The sequence below is a fragment of the Dermacentor variabilis genome, chromosome 8 (assembly GCF_050947875.1).
Source record: "Dermacentor variabilis isolate Ectoservices chromosome 8, ASM5094787v1, whole genome shotgun sequence".
Lineage (NCBI taxonomy): Eukaryota > Metazoa > Arthropoda > Arachnida > Ixodida > Ixodidae > Dermacentor > Dermacentor variabilis.
The window spans coordinates 37,500,510-37,519,905 of record NC_134575.1 but is presented as its reverse complement, the minus strand read 5'-3'; the positions used below and the strand labels follow the sequence as shown (position 1 = coordinate 37,519,905).

Below are 19,396 nucleotides of genomic sequence, written 5' to 3'. Positions count from 1 at the left end.
CCGGGGTAGTTGGAGAAGTATGGGAGAGGCCTTTGCCCTGCAGTGGGCATAACCAGGCTGATGATGATGATGATGATCTAAGGTTTCCTATTTGATCCGGATTCCACTCACGTACCGCCTCCGCTTGCCTTTCAACCACCTATTTTTTTTTTTTTACTTTCGTGCAGCACATCACGGAGTACGCATCGTACCTGTACGATTCGGTGATGCTGTACGCCGACGCGGTCACTGCGCTGATCCACAAGAACCACAGCATCACCGATGGTCGCGCCGTCATTCGGGAGATCATAGGCAGGAAACGCTACAAAAGTGAGTCGATCCCGTATTGTTGTTTGTTTCTTTTTTTCTCGCATTGTCATCTTCGAGGAACAGTAGGATAAGGAACGCATATATGCACACAGAAATAGCTTTTTTCATCAAAGTCATGATTGCAGAATTACCAAAGGTCGCGATGTTGTTCTCTGGTGCTTGCCTGTTTAGCTCCGCGCCGTGTCACGAGTTTCTGACTTTGTACTGGTTGTGATGATCACAGTCATCTGTGCATAATATGGCAATATGGCAGCTCATAAAACCATTTGTAAGTGAGTGGCAATGGTAACACGTATTTGCATTCTTCCTTATATGTATTATATATATATATATATATATATATATATATATATATATATATATATATATATATATATATATAGCTCGAAGTATAGAAACACGTAGGGAAAAAGTCGCAATCTTGCCTGAAAGGCGTGGAATAGATTGCGATAGACAATTAGTGGAGAGCAGTACAAAGTAAGCATGGCAGTTTTATCGGTCGTGTAAACTTGTAAACGTAAGCATACTAGCTAAATTAACAAGCATGGTGTCACACGCGCAGAAGCGAGCGTGAACACTTCTCACTCGATGACCGCGGAAACTCGCTGTCAAAACGCTGTCGTGAGGAAACGCGGCAGCAGCAGCGAGCGAATCGACCTTCGTGCTGCCGCTCGCATCAACGCGAACTAAGCCGGGAAAACTCAGCGCAGCGCGGACTCTGCACCCGTCGCAGACAACTTTCAAGATACAGCGGCCCCGAGTAGAAGGCTCCCCTCTCCGCGAAGCCTTGAGCGCGACGGAAGGCGGCGCGTTCCCTCCTTCGCTGCGTGCGCGAGATTTAGCCGCCATCCTCAGCTCACGATCGCACGCTTTCACTCGCACATACAGCATACGGCGCGCGGCGACGGTGTTATCGCCCTTGGACTTTATACGGAACCTCACGGCGACGGCGATGGCAGAAATGCGCCTAGAGTGACCATATAGTTGCTGTCGTTATAAAATAACGGAACTTTACCGATGTTTCGGTTGCGGGGCCGGCCTTCGTCTGCCGTGGACCGGGTTTCCACGAATCCCGTTCCTGCTGCCGAAACGTCAGTAGAGTCCCACTTTTCCCTGCGTGCTCCTTTGAACTATTTCTTTGTCGGCTCCTATGATCCGATGATCCACTGACTACATATATAATGTGTGTGTGTGTGTGTGTGTGTGTGTGTTTGCGTGCGTGCGTGCGTGCGTGCGTGTGTGTGTGTGTGTGTGTGTGTGTGTGTGTGTGTGTGTGTGTGTGTGTGTGTGTGTGTGTGTGTGTGTGTGTGTGTGTGTGTGTGTGTGTGTGTGTGTGTGTGTGTGTGTGTGTGTGTGCCGGTGATAGGTGTGGGGCTGAGTTCATAATTTCTAATGGAGAAGCATCACCCTCTATTAGTTGTAAATCACTCCCGACCAATTAACGAGATCGGTGAAAAAGGCACGTCCGTGTGACAAATTAGTACGCACCATGTCACGCAACCTGCGCATTCATCCCATAATAGTTACCCAACCTGCTTGTATACGTAAGGATCGTGTGCCGCGCTTTACAACCCTCATGCGGTCGCTGTTCGGTACACTTTTCAGGCAAGGAACCGATTCGCAGAGGCGTATCGCTAGTCTGTTTGGCAGGGTAGGCTACTACTACTACTACTACTACTACTACTACTACTACTACTACTACTACTACTACTACTACTACTCATCATCAGCCTGGTTACGCCCACTGCAGGGCAAGGACCTCGCCCATACTTCTCCAGCTACCCCGGTCATGTGCTAATTGTCGCCATGGTGTCCCTGCAAACTTCTTAATCTCATCCGCTCACCAAGCTTTCTGCCGCCCACTGCTTCGCTTCCCTTCCCTTGGAATCCAGTCCGTAACCCTTAATGACCATCGCTTATCTTCCCTCCTTCTACTACTACTACTACTACTACTACTACTACTACTACTACTACTACTACTACTACTACTAGTAGTAGTAGTAGTAGTAGTAGTAGTAGTAGTAGTAGTATTCTACTACGCTACTTGAGCCAGCTATCGCGGTCACTTTGTTAGCATTTCGGTTGAGACGGTGGACTTGACGGCCCTCTCCGGTGTTCGGCAAACGCAGGTGTGACTACCGCCGAGATGAGCATCACGCCCAAGGGCGACGTGGAGGGCAACTACACGGTGCTCGCCTTCCTGCCCGTCTCCGACGAGGCTGCCACCAGGGTGCGCGACCGCCTGGCCAGTGCCCGCCGGGCTTCGTACCCGCTCATCGAGAGGCTCTTCCAGCCCGTCGGCGGCTTCAAGTACGTCGACGACGAGACGGCCGTGAGTCACCGAGTCCCTGCAATTTCCCGCGTACCCGAAGAACCGTGGCGAAGCCGCCTAGCACCGGCGCGTGGAACCCGAAACATGGCGACTGCGACCCGTTTCCGTTCTCCAGCAATTTCTTCCGGCGCTCGCAGTGGGCACAAACGCATGGCCTTCGAGATTCGTGAAACATGGCGACCTACGACCTGTTCCCGTTCTCCAGCAATTTCTTCCGGCGCTCGATTGCAGTGCGCGAAAACGCGAGGCTTTCGAGATGGGCTTCCATCACTGCGAGAGAGCCGTCGCCTGGGTCACCCGAACTCGACCCGGATCTTCGGACCGTGTAGCCGCGACCGTTATCGATCGCGATCGAGGAATCACATCCGGAGCGGGTCCGCTCGCGGTCAGGAGTGACCATGGTCAAGAGTCGCCAGGAGCGGTTGCCAAGGCGCATTGTTAGGACGAGTGCGGCGCCGATTCAGAACCTGCCGGGTAAAAAACACACAGGACCGCGAGATGGTTGAGCTTGTGGCCGCGCTTTTGGCCGATTTCCTTTAAGGCACGAGAGAGAGAGAGAGAGAGAGAGAGAGAGAGAGAGAGAGAGAGAGAGAGGCGAAAGGGCCAGCTTCACAGAGTCGGCTTGCGAAGGCTGATTGAGTGACCTCTTTTTGTATCCTGGTTTGTTTCCTTCTTCCAATGCACTAGGCAGTTATACTTAAAACTCAGCGCACCTTGGCTGGTAACGTTTACGATGCATTTTTGTTGTGTTTTCGATTTAATTTGTACATTTCTTTTATATCTTTAGCTTCTCGATTGTTCTGCACCCACTATAATAGAGTGGCGTATGCGAAATGGTTTTCTTTGTTTTCACAACTGTCTGTTTTTAAGCAGCAAAGCTGGTCTTGCTCGGCGTAAAATGGACCGCGTATCGCAAAACTGCACCGACGGAGGCACTGCGCGCAGCTGGTTTCGCCGCCGCTTCGAGAGCTGCGCATGCGCCGTGATAACTGCTCGGAATGCGCATGCGCTTGACCTTGGAAGGGATATGAAAGCGTGTGCTCGGCGGCGATAGGTCAGTTAACACCATGGGGCGGCCTAGGATGCTGAGGATGAGAAACATTATTTCTCATTAGAGGAATGGGGGCAAAGGGATAGAGGGTGGGGGGGAGGAACCACTTGGAGTAGGCCTACTCCATCCTCTCAGCCCACTCCAGGATGGCCTCCTTGGAGGTCGGAAAGTTCGTAGTGCCGAAGAAGAGGGTGCGCGTCGCGAAGATAGACTTGCTACGACGCGGGAGAAACAACGGCAACGACGGGCCGGTCCAACTGACTTGCTGCGGTGCGGGAGGGCCGAGTACGAGCTACGCCGAGCTCGCGCTTCAGCCGCGGGGTGCCGACACACGGTTGCAACGTGAGTTCCGTCTCGTTGGAGTTTGGACGTTCCTGCCGAGTGTGCGATCGACCTGAGGTTGGCTCGAACCTATCGACGATCGACACTGTTCGATCTGTCGAGAAACGTGCACGAGGCATGTGTGTGTGTGTGTGTGCTGCGAGACATCTTCCCGGAGGCCAGCGACCAGGACGAGATGCGGCTGCGTAGGACCTGTCGAGAAACGGTCTTACGCGGGAAGGTGCCGCAGTTCAGCGTTGATGAGTCTACGTTGATTCACGTTGATGGTGTCTACGTCGCTCAATAAACGGGGAAGCTCGCACTCGGTCGCGCGAGCTGGTCGATCATAGGGGCTAATGATTGGCGAAAACTACTTGAAGCCAAGTTACAACTTTAGCAGCAACCAAGTTACAACCTAGCAGTTGCCGGAATAGCCCCTAATCGACCAGCTTCGCTTTTTCAAACCTCGTGCGACCGAGTGCGAGCTTGCCCGTATTTTTTTTATCGTAGTGTTCCTTTTCCGGTATGCGCCACTGAAAAATGTAACAATGCCCCGGTGCATTTCCCACGGCAATCACTTTCACAAATTTAGCCTGATGTATCGTCCCTTCTGCATAAAGTGAAATGCGAACAATTCCGAAACTATACTCCAATGCGTTATATGCTTCCAGGTTCGCCTGTATTTGTAACAGCGGGCTACATTCAGATCCAGGACGTATAGATTTTGAACAACTCCACGCTTACAAACCGACTATGAAGTTATTGCACACGGCACTTCCAGGTGCTCTGGTCGGTCTTTTCCTGCGTGATCTCGTTTCAATTTACACTGATGCCACATATGTGTGCAATAATCTGCGCCTGCAACAAATACAGCGAACGCTCGTTACAATGAAATCGCTTCATCCGAAATATCGCTCTATTCCAAGCTTTCCTAGTGCCCCGACCGCGTCGCGGGAGCTCTGGACCTGATTATCCGAAGTACAGTGAGACCTGAGCTGTTGTTTGTTGCTGTATCGTTGGCGCTATACATAGTGTCCTTCAACAAGCAGCAACCGGCCCGCCAAATATGCTCCTGCAAGTAGCCTACACTGTAAAATAATTGACAACCTTAAAAGTGAGAAAAGTGTAAACGTGTCTATAACTCACACTATTACAAATAAATTACACCCTTAAAACTGGAAACGGGTGTAAAAATTACTATAACTCACACTGTTACACCTGAATAATTTGCACCCTTAAAAGTGAAAAAGCGTGTAACTGTGTCTATAACTCACACGATTACACTCAAATAATTTACACTCTTAAAACTAGAAAAGGGTGTAAATGTGTCTATAGCTCACACTATAACACCCAAATACTTTAAACTCTTAAGTGAGAAAGGGTGTAAATGTGTTTATAACTCACACCCTTTTTACACCCTCCTTTTCCCTCCTCCGAAACCCCGGTGTTGTGTACAGGAGTTCGAGCTCAGCATCAACAGCACCGTTCTCTGGAAGAATGGGCAGCCTCCTCTGGAGGAACCGCCCTGCGGCTACGACGGCTCCGGTTGCACTCCACCACTGGGTGAGGCTCCCTCTTCTAATTTTTTTTGAATATTTTTTTTCTCGCTCTAGCGTTTCTTTTTTTTTCATATTTTAACGCGATAGCGTTAATGGTCCCGTTTCGCAAAAAAGTCTGATGTCGGCGTTGGACGTCGCAGGCGAAAAAACACATTTCTAACGACTACCACGGAGGCCCTACGAGTGGTGCAGATGCGTTACTGAACTAATTGAATTCCTCAAAGTAAGATACGTCAGAAAAATCGTAAGGTACGACTTAAACACAACCTTCAGGAATGATAGCGTGAGATTTTAATTTGAATATACCTGAAAAGCATAATTTTCTTACGCAGATACTCGAACACAAAACCCTTTTCCGAGCGGTGCGGTCGCCTCCGTGCAACCGCAAGAACGCTGCGATTGCCGGGAAGCGTGACAGGCAGTCGGGGATCTTTTAAATCTCTCCCGTTCCACTCTTAGAGGCCCAGCTTAAGGGTCCTCCATTTTTTTCCCTCTTGTTTATTTTGCGCAAGGTAGTCGAATTAAAAGTTACATGCTTGGTTATTCACAGTTTCTGGTAACGGGCCAATTTCTTCACCGGCTCTAGTAGAGAGCGTCATTACTGAGAGAATAATTCGTGTAACATTTGCGATGTCTTATATCCGCAGATAACCGGCGAGAGATACTAGCCAGCGTTCTCGGTGTCCTGCTCATTCTGGTGTCCGTGTTCGCAACCGTTGTTTACAGGTGAGATGCGTTATAAACTTGTCATTTTCCGATTGACCATCCACGAAAAAGCCATTGTGTACAGATGTAACAACTACTGGCCAATGTAGTGTCTGTATGCGTCTTATGGGGCTCAGTAGGGCTTAACAGGTCTTTATAATAAAGCACCTATCCTGTTTTCTTTTTCTGCAAACGCGTAAAATGGCCCATTGACCGAAAAAGCCGGCGGCATCTTTAGCAGCGCAATCTCCTATTGGCTGCGACGCCACGTGGCCAGCGCGTTCTCATCGGCTGCTCTGTCTCGCGCGCTCGTCGCTCTGTCTCGCGCTCGCTGGCTCGGGCCTCGACGAAGCGGAGCGGGCGAAAAGGAACACCTGCTGCCGCGCTATTGCGTCAGGGGAAAGGGTACCGCCGCGACGCCACGTCACCGTCGCTCTCGCCCTCGAAAGCCTTTGTTATCTTCGCGTTCCTTGTCCGCGCAAGCTCTCATCTGCGTTCTAACTGCGCCTCGGTAAGGCCAGATCAAAACGCGCCAAGCGTCTCAACGCGCTCGCTTGTCCGCGATGCGTTCATAACTCGAAGGACCGCTCAGCACTGATCAATTGGACGTTAATGCGTTCGCACTCACAACTTCGTAAGAAGTGCTTGGGTGTCCCTCGAATATTTTTTCTCCAGCTTCTGTCATTTTTTTTTCAGTCTGCCGTTTTACTTGACCTGCTTCTGTACGCTGCCATATACAGTGACCTGTTTTTTTATGTTCTAACAACTACAAAGCCGGTCATTAGGCTGACCACTGTTTTCTCCTCTTTCTTAGTTAGTAACGGTTGCGTCGTTCGGTCCGACATTTATCGACGAGGCGCTTGGCATCGTAATTTGCCTTTGTTTTATTCGTCCAGTCTGTTGCATGCAGGTAGCTGTGGCATTGAGCTGCTCAGCGTGAGGTCGCGGGAGCGATTGCCTGCTGTCGCGGCGGTCGTCGCTTTCCCGTACGGGTGGAACGCAAGAAAACTATTGTGTACCGTGCTTTCGGAGCACGTCAAAGAACTCCAGGTGGCCAAAACTAATTCAGATACATCTGCTACGAAGTGCATCGTAAATTGCTGTGCAGCTTCGGGACTTGCAATCCCCATGGCTTAATTATTTTGTCTTGCCGACTGGTGGCGAAGACAGTTAACGCTTATTTTTCAACCACCTCGCTCCTGCGATTGTGACGTAGTGCGTGCGCGTATAATTTATCGTGTTTGTATTTTCTTTTCTTGTAAGTTTTGGTGATAGATAAGTGTTGTGGCGCATTGGACTTGCGTTTTTTTGTTTTCAAATGTGTTCTCGCTGGTAAACGTGACCAGAAACGAAGCGGCAGTAAGCGCGAAATTTTGTTTTAAGTTCGGCAAATCGAAAACGCAAAGTTACGGTACATATGCAGGCGAGCGTCTTACCGCTTCATTGTGACCATCGTCTGACAGACCAATCGTACCTACCACTGGCAATAATAGCACTCGTAGTATGCCAGTGGTAGTCTGGCAGGACGATGCATTTGTCGCCGCTCAAGGCGCACCGGGCGCCGGTTGCGCTTCAAACGCACTTTCGGCGGTGCTTGAAACCCAGGAACTGGAAGTACGAGCAGGAGATCGCGGGTCTCCTCTGGATGATTGACAAGCGGGAGCTGGAGCCCCTGACCACCTTGACCGGCCCGAAGCACGGTATAAGCAAGGTGAGTCTGCCACGTCGCTGTTTATCGGGATCGCACACAAATGGAAATAATACCCGACGGTCCCAGGCTGGGCTTGTTGTTTTACGTTCGTAGTTACGGCGAAACAGCCCAGACGCCACGGCGAGTGAAACAGACGACAGAATGCGCTGTTCCACCCGTTTATAGTGGCCTGCTCTGCTTCGCCATTAGGGGACAATTCTAGGCATTCGTTGGTTCTCCCTCCCTCCTTTCGCGTGCGCAGTTAGAACTACGGCGACTTCTCGCTGAAACCCTGACAAAAGCCATTGCATAAATCACGTATTCTTTCTTTAAACTTTTTGGTTGCCTTGAAAGAACATTTTGCTGAGATTCAACCAAATATCACGCATAATATTTTCAAGGGTAAAAAAGGTGCATTGAAGGATTATTGCGGCGACTTCTAATGTAGTAGAATATTTTCACATAACAGTATAACAGGCTGTGCCATGATGTCCTCCAGGCCGCCATCTTCTCGTATAGCCAACACGGTGAAAAACTGCGCTTTATCCCGATGCGCTTGCCTGACGCAGTGCAGTGGAAAAAATATGTAGGAGTACCAAATGGCGTACGTGACGTCATGTGAATCCTCCCTCTATTACTGAAAGGAATGTATATAGTCACAAAGTAAAGCTGTTCTCTGCTAGTGAAATAGTTGACGAATAAATGAATTAAATAAATAAAAGCTACGGTGCTTTGAGGTAACATATAGAGCTTGGACACATTAGACGCGCTGCTACACGTGCACGTATATTGAAATAGTTTCTGAAGGCTTAGAAGCGAATGCACAGCGTTAACTTGCACCCAGATTTATTTGGGAAAGCGCACTAAATATGTATGCAAGAGATCATAATCGCTGCCAGGCGACCATCGTGCACATCAAAATCAAGGTAGTACCTATGTCGACGGCCAAGAGATCCCAACTCCTTTTCGGCAAATTAAGGCGCAGGCATGGTGGCAGCATTTTTTTTTTTTTTACTGTTACTTCCCCGATATATGTAGTGTCGTCGTCACCGTTGGCTGTCTCGTCGAATAGGAGCTGTCGTTAGCCTATTCACCACATACTGTCCGCGTTGGAGGGTACGATCACCTCCGCTCCGTCATCACCTTTGATCACTCGCGCGCGTCAGCGCGTACGGTTGACAGCGTGTGCCGGCGCTAATTCAAGCTCGCCATCTTTCGAAACGGCGCTTAGCACGCTTTCGGCCGTTCCGCCCCGTCGCGTCCGGTGCCGCGGAGTCACGCGAAATCTCGCGAAGGCGACATAGCACCGCCAAAAGTGATCGGTGAGGAACGTCGCCTCCCCGAATGGAACTCGCCGTTACACCGCGAAGGGCGCCACCGCGACTGATGACCGTTGCGAACCGGTTAGAGGTCGCGTACTTCGTCACCGCTGCGCGTTTCTTGTCGCGATCGGCCACTTTGTCTTGCCAGCTCATCAAAACTTCTCTTGCACAGATTCCCACAGTGCGTGGGATTTGCATGATTTTTGAAATGTGTTAGAATTAGAAGTGTCAAAATGAGAAAAAATGCAAGTGAAGTGTTGGAAGCCGGTCACGTGGTAGAGGTATATATATATATATATATATATATATTATGTAGTAGAACTGACGGTGGTCGACCGCCATCAGTTCCACTTCGCTCCTCGAAGAGGCAAGACGTGTCCTGAACGACACGTTGCAATGTGGTGAACGCGGTGACATTCATACATCCAGGGCCTACAAAAGATGTGCGACGTAATGCCTAACGCATTTCTCTCGCATTTACCCCGAAATCGCCACTGAACATTTTACTGCGGTGATGAGGCGCTTTGCCCTATACCTCTCTTTTTTAGAGCGCAGCTCTTTGGCGTCCGTTCCTGGGTTTCGCGTCGTCGTCGGCGTTGTCGTCGGCGTTGTCGTCGGCGTCGGCCTCGTAACCAGCTCCGCCCCCCTTTCATCCCCCCAGCGCTAGCAGCGACCGACTGATACCGCTGGATGCCGCTGACGCCGCTAGAGAGTCAAGATAACGTGACTGCATAGAACACCGTCGCCGCCATGCAGAAAGAGTATCAGTCAAAGGCATCAGTCAGTCGCTGCTATCTCTTCCCTCCTCCCTTTATCATGTTGTCCGCTTGCTGCGCGCGCTTCTGCCCCCATCGTTTGCCGCTGGGTGTACACGCCGCCCCCCTCCGCTTCCGCTTACTGCTGGTTGCTCTCGACGGCGGCGATGAGCCTCCGCTTCGGCGGCGCGAACTGCAGGGTCTTCTCGGCGGCGGCGATGAGCTTCTGCTTCAGCCTCGCTTACTGCTGGTTGCTCTCGACGGCGGCGATGAGCCTCCGCTTCGGCGGCGCGAACTGCAGGGTCTTCTCGGCGGCGGTGATGAGCTTCTGCTTCAGCCTCGCTTACTGCTGGTTGCTCTCGACGGCGGCGATGAGCCTCCGCTTCGGCGGCGCGAACTGCAGGGTCTTCTCAGCGGCGGCGATGAGCTTCTGCTTCAGCCTCGCTTACTGCTGGTTGCTCTCGACGGCGGCAATGAGCCTCCGCTTCGGCGGCGCAAACGGCAGGGTCTTCTCGGCGGCGGCGCTTAGCCTCTGCTTCCCCCACGGCTGTGACAACCTCGCGAGGCACTTGTATACATCTCGTCTTTGAGAATCAAGCATTGGTGTACCAAGTCGAACATATATCAGTCTATTTCTCCGACCACAAAGCTTCCTTCATGACTGTCAAGAACTGTTAGTGGAGTCTTTGTTAAAGGAATACGTGTGAAAAATAAAAAAAAAACTCTGTGATAGCGCATACATGTGTTGCTCGATTTCTTTGCCTCAATCTATCCAAAAGGTGAAACAGCTTATTTGCTGCGCTCAAATTTCGCATTAGGAAGTAACGTAATCGTCGGTAATTTTTTTTCTCTCTATCACTCTCGTGGTCGCCGTTAGCTCAGCCTGATCAGCCAGATGGTGAGCGACTCCCGGATGATGAACCTGTCCGGGGACACGTACCGCTACCGAGGCACCATGACGTACGTGAAGAAGCTCGTCTACCACCGGCGATCGGCCGACATCCCGCGAGCAGTCAAGAAGGAGATGAAACTGGTGAGAGCTCCGGTCGCTACCTGATGTGTGCGCCCGTTCTACTGGCTGTGATTTTGCCAATGGCGGCGGCTCATTGGCAAACATGCAAGCGAAAATTTGCGTGACCAGACATCTAGGAGCCACATATGACGCACGAGAGGCTTCAGACAAGCAGATTCGTGAACGAGTGAAAACGCTAAGCATAAGATGTTTTCGCAAGTAAAATTGAGCAAGCCGCGGTGGCTCAGTGCCTATTGTGCTCTCCTGCTGAGCGCAGTATCGCAGGTTCGATTCCTGGCTGCATGGGAAGGGGCTTTGTGAACCAGTGAAAACAATAAGTATAAGTTTCTTTGGCAGGTGGCCATTACACAAGGTAAAATTTGCGTGATCAGGAACCTCGGAGGAACATATGACGCGCAAGAGGCTTCAGATCAGCAGATTCACGAACCAGTGGAAACACTAAGCATTAGCTGTTTTCGCAAGTAAATTTGGCCCCGCCTCTAGTGGCTGAATGCCTATAGCACTCTACTACTGAGCGCAAGGTCTCTTGTGCGATTCCTGGCAGCAGGGGAAGAGGCATCGTAAGCCATGGCAAACACTAAGTATAATTTCGTAGGTGGCCATCACACAAGGTCAAATTTGTGTGATTAGGGATCTCAGAGCCACACGTGACACACAAGAGGCTTCAGAAAATAAGTTTATTTTCAAACAAGTGCAAACACAAAGTATCACTTGCGGCGTGAGTACAGTTATATCGCGGTGATGGCTCATTGCCTATGGCGCTTGGCTGCCGAACTCAAGGTCCCGGGTTCGATTCCTAACTGTGCCGGCCGCATTCCGATAAAGATGGGATGCAAGGAGTTTCGTGCACTTAGGTTTGGGTACGTATTAAAAAATGCCAGATGGTCAAAATTTATCAGCAGCTCTCCGCTATTCATCTTCCGAAGCCCTGCTGTTGATGTTAAATCGCTTTAATTGGCTTGATTTATAGTTTTGTTGGGTCAGTTTGGTGGCTTAATCGTGCCACAAGGAGTCACTCTCAATATTGTTTCAGCACTCTGAAGGATTCAGTTCCACAGTACTTGTGGAACTGAATGACTAAACTCGCAAGACGCCCGTATTTGGTGAATAAATCCACATGAGTAAAAACCAAAGCCAATTTGAAATGTTGGTGTAAGAAGTTCTTGAGAAATTCATGTTTTCTACAGTGAGCACAGCTGCTGGCTTATATATTTGCATATTTCTTCATGAACGATTGTTCTAATGCATTGTGTTCGTATAAATAAATACATAATCTTTTAATTGATTGTTATATACCTCTATTTTTCTTCATATTCAGGTAACTAATGTATCGCATTGTACTTATATATACTGCATTGTCTTTTTAGAACAGTTGTCTAATAATGTGCAGCGCTTGTTTAGCATTGCGTAAGTGGTTTATCTGTATGAGCACATCTGCTAGGCACTTCCTTTAGCTCGCATTGTTTACGCTAATGCTCTCACGCGCTCCCATGTTCTAACCCAAAGAGTTAAGGGGCCAGATAGCTGACTCTTCAAAACTCTGCCTCGTGAGCTTTTGAATTTTTGAAATGGTTGCGACGGCATCAGAGACTCGGGTGGCATGTATGTAAACTTCTGGAGACGACATTTGTGTGCAGAGGCGTTGAACACCAGACGTATAGGGCCATGCAGCATTACCGTCTGCTGACAAAAAGAAAAAAAAAAGAGGAAGCCGATTTACCCTGGCCTCTGAGATCGCGGCGGGGTGCCAGCCCTCCAAGCATGCTTCCGTCACATCGGCCGTCATCCTGTTATCCTTGTATTATTTGGGGTATTTTTTTTCTTCTGATGTGTGGCTAACCGCCGTATTCACAAACGATCATCGACTCGGAAGCTCTTCCTCCACTCCAGCGATGAAGACTGATGATGACGCTGATGATGACGTGATGATGACGCTGATGATGACACTCATGATGATGGCTGATGATGAAGCTACGTTCCCAAGGCTTGCCATTGATAATCATGAAGCGCAGTGGCCTCTTCTGTCAAAGGGTGACACTGCTGTCTACTTTCTCGAGTAGAGGTGGAGGTTTCAGTGGAGGAATGTTCTAGAATACGGATGGTGGGGAGGAGGAAGGGGGCAAGTGCGCGAGCGAGTTGAATCGACGGTTGTCGTATAAAGCCTGTGTGCGGTGACGTGTTTCCTTGTTTAGATGCGCGAGCTGCACCACGAGAACCTGAACCCTTTCGTGGGAGCCTGCGTGGAGCCCAACTGCATCTACGCCGTCTCCGAGCTGTGCGTCAAGGGAAACCTGCAGGTACGTGCGTAAAACCGCTGAACGACTTGGTCGTTCGATGAAGCTAAAAAAAGAATTTGATGAGGTTCTGTCGTTTAGGCTACCGCGTTTCTCCTGACGGGAGACGGAATGGGAAGAGCGCCCGTGTATATTGAGATTCAGCCGTTTCGGGATAGCCGAACGACGATTGAATTATCAAACATTCACCCGTCAACTGGTGGAACTGTTCGCTTGGCCGTTATAGTTTCAATCATCGTGTTTCTTTCAGGATAGCGAATTACGTTTTTTTTTTTTTCCTTTCTAATCGTTGGCGTTAGCGACTCAGCTTTCTTACGGGCATTCTACAGGCAAACGACAGGCTTGGTTCGAGGTTCATTGCTTGTTGAATTTATTTGGTTTAGAAGACTGGCGCATTGTGTTGTGGTTTGTTCGTCACTAATAGAGTTAGTTACCTCATGTCGCGTGGGACATGTGTAGTAACACTAATCAATTTAAATTTGTGGTTGCTTGTGCTCGTGTAGGGCCGACCCTTATCTTCCTTGCTCCTTGCTTCTTAAGTATTTAATTCCTCGTCGCACAAATACCTTTCCCACTGTATTTTTTCTATGCTAATTAAAGCCCTAAGTGTGGAACACGTTACGAACAGACAAGGCTCGTTATTGCCGCTGCAAGTATGGTCTGTCTGTAGCTGAAATCAACAGCTCATGTGTTGTGATAGGAATGAAGTTCGTAGACAGTGTTATGCGTGTCGCAAATAGGTTATTACGTTGAGCAGTTATTAACACTACAGTCAGTCAGCGAAGTCCTGGCCTACTGCAACAGCTGTGTCCCTTGTCTTTCCCTAGGACATTCTGGAAAATGACGTCATAAAGTTGGACAACATGTTCATCGCTTCGTTCGTTTTCGACATCATAAAGGTACGCTTTCGGATTGCTATAGTGCTTGGGATAGTTGTGCCAAGAGCTTATTTATAGATACAATTCAGTTACAAGCTTATTTATAGTTCCAAGAGCTTATTGTGTTGGAAGTGACATTAATTGCGCTGATGTGGTAGCAGTGTTGCAGTTAATCGCGCATCGGTAAGGTCACTTTTCCGGCCACCTTCTTTCTTTTATTTGTTCTTACTCTTTCCCGAACTGTTTAAGACGAGATTCACGCAGTACACTTATAAGATCTCGTTGCAATAACTCGAGATATACAAAAAAGTTTCACTTGATCGTAAGCAAACTCTTCTCTGGTTCGAACTGAATTCTCGTGACCTCTGGGGCAAAATTACCCAGAGCAACAGACTTATTAATTCAAACTAGCTCATTTCCCCCCTTTCAATGAGTAATCATGCAGCACAAAAACCTGCTCAGTTGCATGCAAATCCAAGCAACTAGTCGATCAGCGGCAGTGAAGCTATCTGTACGAGAGAGTTCGCAAACTCTTCCGCCCTCCTAAGAATTTTGTTTTTCATTCCCCTAAATCCACCGAAGAGTTTACAAATTATTCGGTATATCCGGCCCAATTCCTTCGTTGTACCGGGTTGCTTGCAAAAACGCTTCGCTATGTCCGAGATTAGTACTTCTCTAATCTCCGCTATAGCCGGCGCATGTACCTGTAGGCTGTGTCGGCTACGCTCCGCACAATGCGCATGTCCCTGTTCGATACCGACTACACCGCTACGTGTTGTTGCCGCTGCCGCCGTACAAAAACCGTATTGGGTCTTCCCCCTGTAAAGCTTCCCTGCCAGAGGCATCGGCCAACATAGCGAATAAGGCATTTATAATCATGCAACTGAAAAAGAAAAGAAGGCTTTTTGTCAGTTCTGGTTCACAAAATCGCCACGCTTTGTCGCTACCCTCTCTCCTGCTACCGCCGTTCATGTATATTTCTTGTATTCTCTTCTTTTATTCCGGAAACGTAAAAGCAAACGCTATAACGTGCGTCCCAGCTAACGTTAGCGGAGGTGTTGAAAGAAAAAGAATAACTTTTTAAAAAGACACTGCATGATATGATTATAAGATCTATGGTGTTGGGTTTTCAGAGGTCTCAAAGTCGTATCTTGCACCGTGTTCTTTAAAACTTTCTTTTTTCTTTGAACAGTTTGACTAGCGTTACCTGGGACACCGTATATACGAACGAGCTAAAGTTCTGTAACGCTTAGAGCATCAGTCTGACTGGACCGAACCGAACCGGAGCCTGTGCGTGTCCGCGCTGCAAAGTGGATCACGTGAGAGTACGATGCGGTTGTAACTTGTGAGCGCCAATCCACGGTCCCTCTCGCTACAGCGTGACCCTCTTTCTGTGTGGGCTGCTCGTAGGGCCTGCGCTACCTGCACGAGAGCGACCTGCGGGTGCACGGGAACCTCAGGTCGACCAACGTGCTCGTCACCAACCTGTGGGTGCTTCGACTCACCAATTTCGGCCTACTCGAGCTGCGTTCCACCAATGCGGCGGCGCGCGCAAGCCGGGACGACAAGGAGGACTACCAACTGTACCGCAGTAAGCCACCTAACCCCTTTGGGAAAGCCCTGCGCGATGTCCAATCGCATCTCGACAGAAAGCCAATCGAAAGCAGCGAGAAGTCAGCCGGGAGACAACTGAATTTCTATGAGGACGCCTGCTTCTCTTCCTATGATATTCGACTTTCATCGCGATAACAATTACGTAGACAGTCCAGGTGAATTTTCGCCGTCGCCGTGATGTTGAGCATAAAGTTCAAATGCGATAAGATCCTATGGCTCTCCGCGCGCCCCTTACTTTAGGGGTGAGGGGAATCGTGTGAGAGTGCGCCGAGAAAGAGGGTGGCTTGATGCGCGCCTCTGTCACGGTATCAAGCGCGCGCTAGAGATAGCGGAGCGGGTGAGTGCGACTTCTCCTCTAGCCAGACCGTGGCTGCACTGTCGAGTGCGCACGCAGGCCACGCGCCTGCCTTGGGAGTGAATATGCGGCGGGTGCAATGACTACGGGCGAGCCGAGGTGGCTGACGGATTCACGCGCGCTGTGTTCCCGCTTGCATTGTGTTGGAGGTCACGTAATCCGAAGGTTTCCCGAGACGCATTGAAGCGAGAGGCAGCAGGAAGCGTTCGCTCCTTGTTGCCGGCGCTCTTCGTCACGTGAGCGCTGTACAGCGAGTGCTCGTGGTCATCGAGTGAGATCTGTTCATGTTTTCCTGTGCGACGCGTGACGCCAGGCTTGTAAATTTAATTAGCAATCCAATGCTTACTACTATTTTCTGCGGCCGATAAAATGGCGAACCTTACTTCGTGTACTAATTTGCTATTGCTATCAATGCTTCGGCTGCCTTTTGGGCCTAACGGCGAGATTTTTTAGGTGTATTTAAAAATGCAAAACATAACTTACCTGTTACTGAAAGGCAGGCTTCCTAGCTCCTAAACTAGTAATAACGAAAATGGAAACGAACGCCGACTGTCCACTGGAAGCTCGCGCAGGGGCGGAGAAGAAATATTCAAGACTTATCTGCGCATGCTTCGAGGGAAGGCAGCGCCAACCCGTCAATCTCGCACTAGTGCAGAGCCCTCGCGACAGGTGACCGTTTCGGCACGACCGTTCCTCATTGTGTCACTCAATATACGGCTGACTTACGCGCGCCCTACAACTATTGTGCCACCCTCGGTTGTCTTGCACAGGGAAGAATCGCCACACCTAAGGGGTTATCAGTCACGAGTGCCCGCACATGCCCAAGTTCGATGGGTTGGTGCCACTTTCCCCTCGAACGTGCGCAGATAAGTTTTCCGCCTTCCTCCTCCTCCGCCACTGTGCGCGACGTTTCAGATAGACAGTTCGCATTTGTGCCGTCCTTTTCCCGTTCTTACATTGTTGAGCGTGTCAGCACGGCTGCCTTTCACTAACATGAATCCCCGCCGACTTGCTCAGCTTTCCGTTGTCCTAAAATTATCTGCCTGCCTCGGCGCACTTTGCCAGAGTGGCTGCTAACACAGCGCATGAGCACGCGTACCCTGAGGGCGGTCAACGAAGGGGCTCGGAGCGAGCGTCGCGCTGTGCAAGATACACTGCGAGTGAGCGTCGAGCAGGGACGTTTGCTGGAACAGAAGCATGAAACCGAGCGTCGACGAATGGCTACGCTGACACGTGAACTGCGAGAGTGGAGTTATCGGGAAAAGAGCCGAGTTCGTAGTGAACTGCGCCGAACCCGGGCGATGCAATCAAATCATTCCTACCACATCGATGCCCAGACTGCTGGGAGTATGTATTAATCATTCATTAGTTCGTTTACTGGCATTATCGCCAGCGACATTGAGGCGTTACAGCAGAAAATGATATAGTAACTATACAAAAGTACAAGCGCCAAGAAAACATCATAAAATTTAAGACAAATACATTTAAAAAAATCATAGACGGAACAGCTACCCTTTATAGAGGTGGCAAGAAACTGGGAGATTGGGCTTCAGGCGTAAACGCCATAGCCCTCTGCAGTACTTTCTGCTATATATTAGTTTTAGTATGAGAAAATAATGATTTGAAAAATCCAGCGCGAGGTTTTATTTCGCAAGTTTGCCAGTCAGGAACAAGTCTGTTCGAAGAAAAACTCTGAATGAGTTAATATTGGTAGAACATTCTTTCAATACTCCATGTCGCAATTCTTTGACAGAGAAGTTTCGATGTCTTACGCGAAAAGAAAGAAGAGAAACAAAAGAAATTGTTCAAAAAATAACGGTCGAGATGTTTCCCTTCGGTGTTTCGTGCCCATACTACGGCGCCGGTGTGGTCGGCGCGACGTCAGAGGCAAGCGGTGTGCTTTCATTTCTTTAGGCACGTTTCCATGAAAGAATATACCTCCCAGGTCACCAGGTTTAGCTCACGTTTACTTTCGAACGCATTGGTCTCCTTATTTGTTGACAAATTAGCTAGATCGCGGTCAAAATCCATGACGTCGCAGAAATGTGGTGGCGAACATTAATTTGGCGTCGTGGCATTGTGTTTTTTCTTCCGCCTTTTATGGGTACCAAAACTTCCAGTCTCAACCGTAAGGCTGGCCCTGACCTATTTCGTGTTACTGGTGTGGGACCTACCAATCCAGCTTCATTCCTCAGGGTCCCTTTTACTTCGGCGCGCAGTGTTTTCCAAAATGCCATTCCGGTCCTGCGATATCATCCGCAGCTGTCAGCGACCCATACGCGACGTTCGCGCGTAACTCACACACCGGCGAGCATTCTGCGCACTACTCGCTTCACCGCATAGGGATCGTGCGCGTGGTAGTGCACGCTTTACAGGCGTCATATATGATGTAGTATAGCGAGCGTTTCACGAAACTTGAAGCAACCGTCTTTTTTTCTTATTATTAATATTATTTTTTAATGCGTAGGCATTTCGATGCCTACCCAACGAGAAAACACGACCGTCCATCCGTCATGTAAGACGATCTTTCTCAAAATAGTAGCGAGCGAATTTACATTCGCGCTGCCTCTCGCTTCAACGCGAACTAAGCGGCGAGAACACAGCGCACACGAACCTATCAGTACTCGGCGCACTCTGGCACCACCGCAGATCGCTTTCAGGACAGAATCCGTGCTGCCGCGCACTACGCAGCCGCCGCCACAGTACGTTTTATCACGATCGGTAATAGTTCGACGCAGATGGATAAGGCGCTAAAGAGCGATAACGGCTTATAATGATCGGAATGTCATCAGCACACCTGGCGCCGCCACCTGCAGTAGTTCGCTTGCGTCGTCGACTCACCTTGCGCCGCCGTACGCAGCAGTTCGTGTCACCATAGCGCTGTCATTTGTACCGGTCGGATAAAGTTTCGTAACCTTGATAATGACACAGAGCTCCGTGGGGATGAGCAAGTGACACAGTGCTTACGCATATTTAAGAAACCTCCAAGAGGAGTTTCTGCGTGAATTCGCTTAAATGCGTAAGCGTTTATATGTCTACCTAACGAGGAAACCCGTCTGTCTGTCACGTAAGACGAATCGTTCTAAATAAGTTATCTATAAGGAGAACAATAACTTCGAAACGAGAAACGTTGACGGTGGTGTGTTGCGAACCTCCGACCCCACGGTGAGAAACCCGT

The 19,396-nt window shown here is 49.4% G+C and overlaps 1 protein-coding gene across 1 annotated transcript in view; it reads left to right on the top strand.

Annotated features, from left to right (window-relative positions):
* LOC142590044 (receptor-type guanylate cyclase Gyc76C-like) overlaps positions 1-19,396 on the top strand; it is a 316,503-nt gene that overhangs the window by 277,016 nt on the left and 20,091 nt on the right. Inside the window, exons 8-16 of the mRNA XM_075701876.1 lie at positions 168-309; positions 2,439-2,641; positions 5,471-5,576; positions 6,220-6,298; positions 7,883-7,988; positions 10,922-11,077; positions 13,270-13,374; positions 14,199-14,270; positions 15,660-15,840. Of these exons, the coding sequence (XP_075557991.1) occupies positions 168-309; positions 2,439-2,641; positions 5,471-5,576; positions 6,220-6,298; positions 7,883-7,988; positions 10,922-11,077; positions 13,270-13,374; positions 14,199-14,270; positions 15,660-15,840 (1,150 nt within the window). The remainder of the gene's footprint in view (positions 1-167; positions 310-2,438; positions 2,642-5,470; positions 5,577-6,219; positions 6,299-7,882; positions 7,989-10,921; positions 11,078-13,269; positions 13,375-14,198; positions 14,271-15,659; positions 15,841-19,396) is intronic.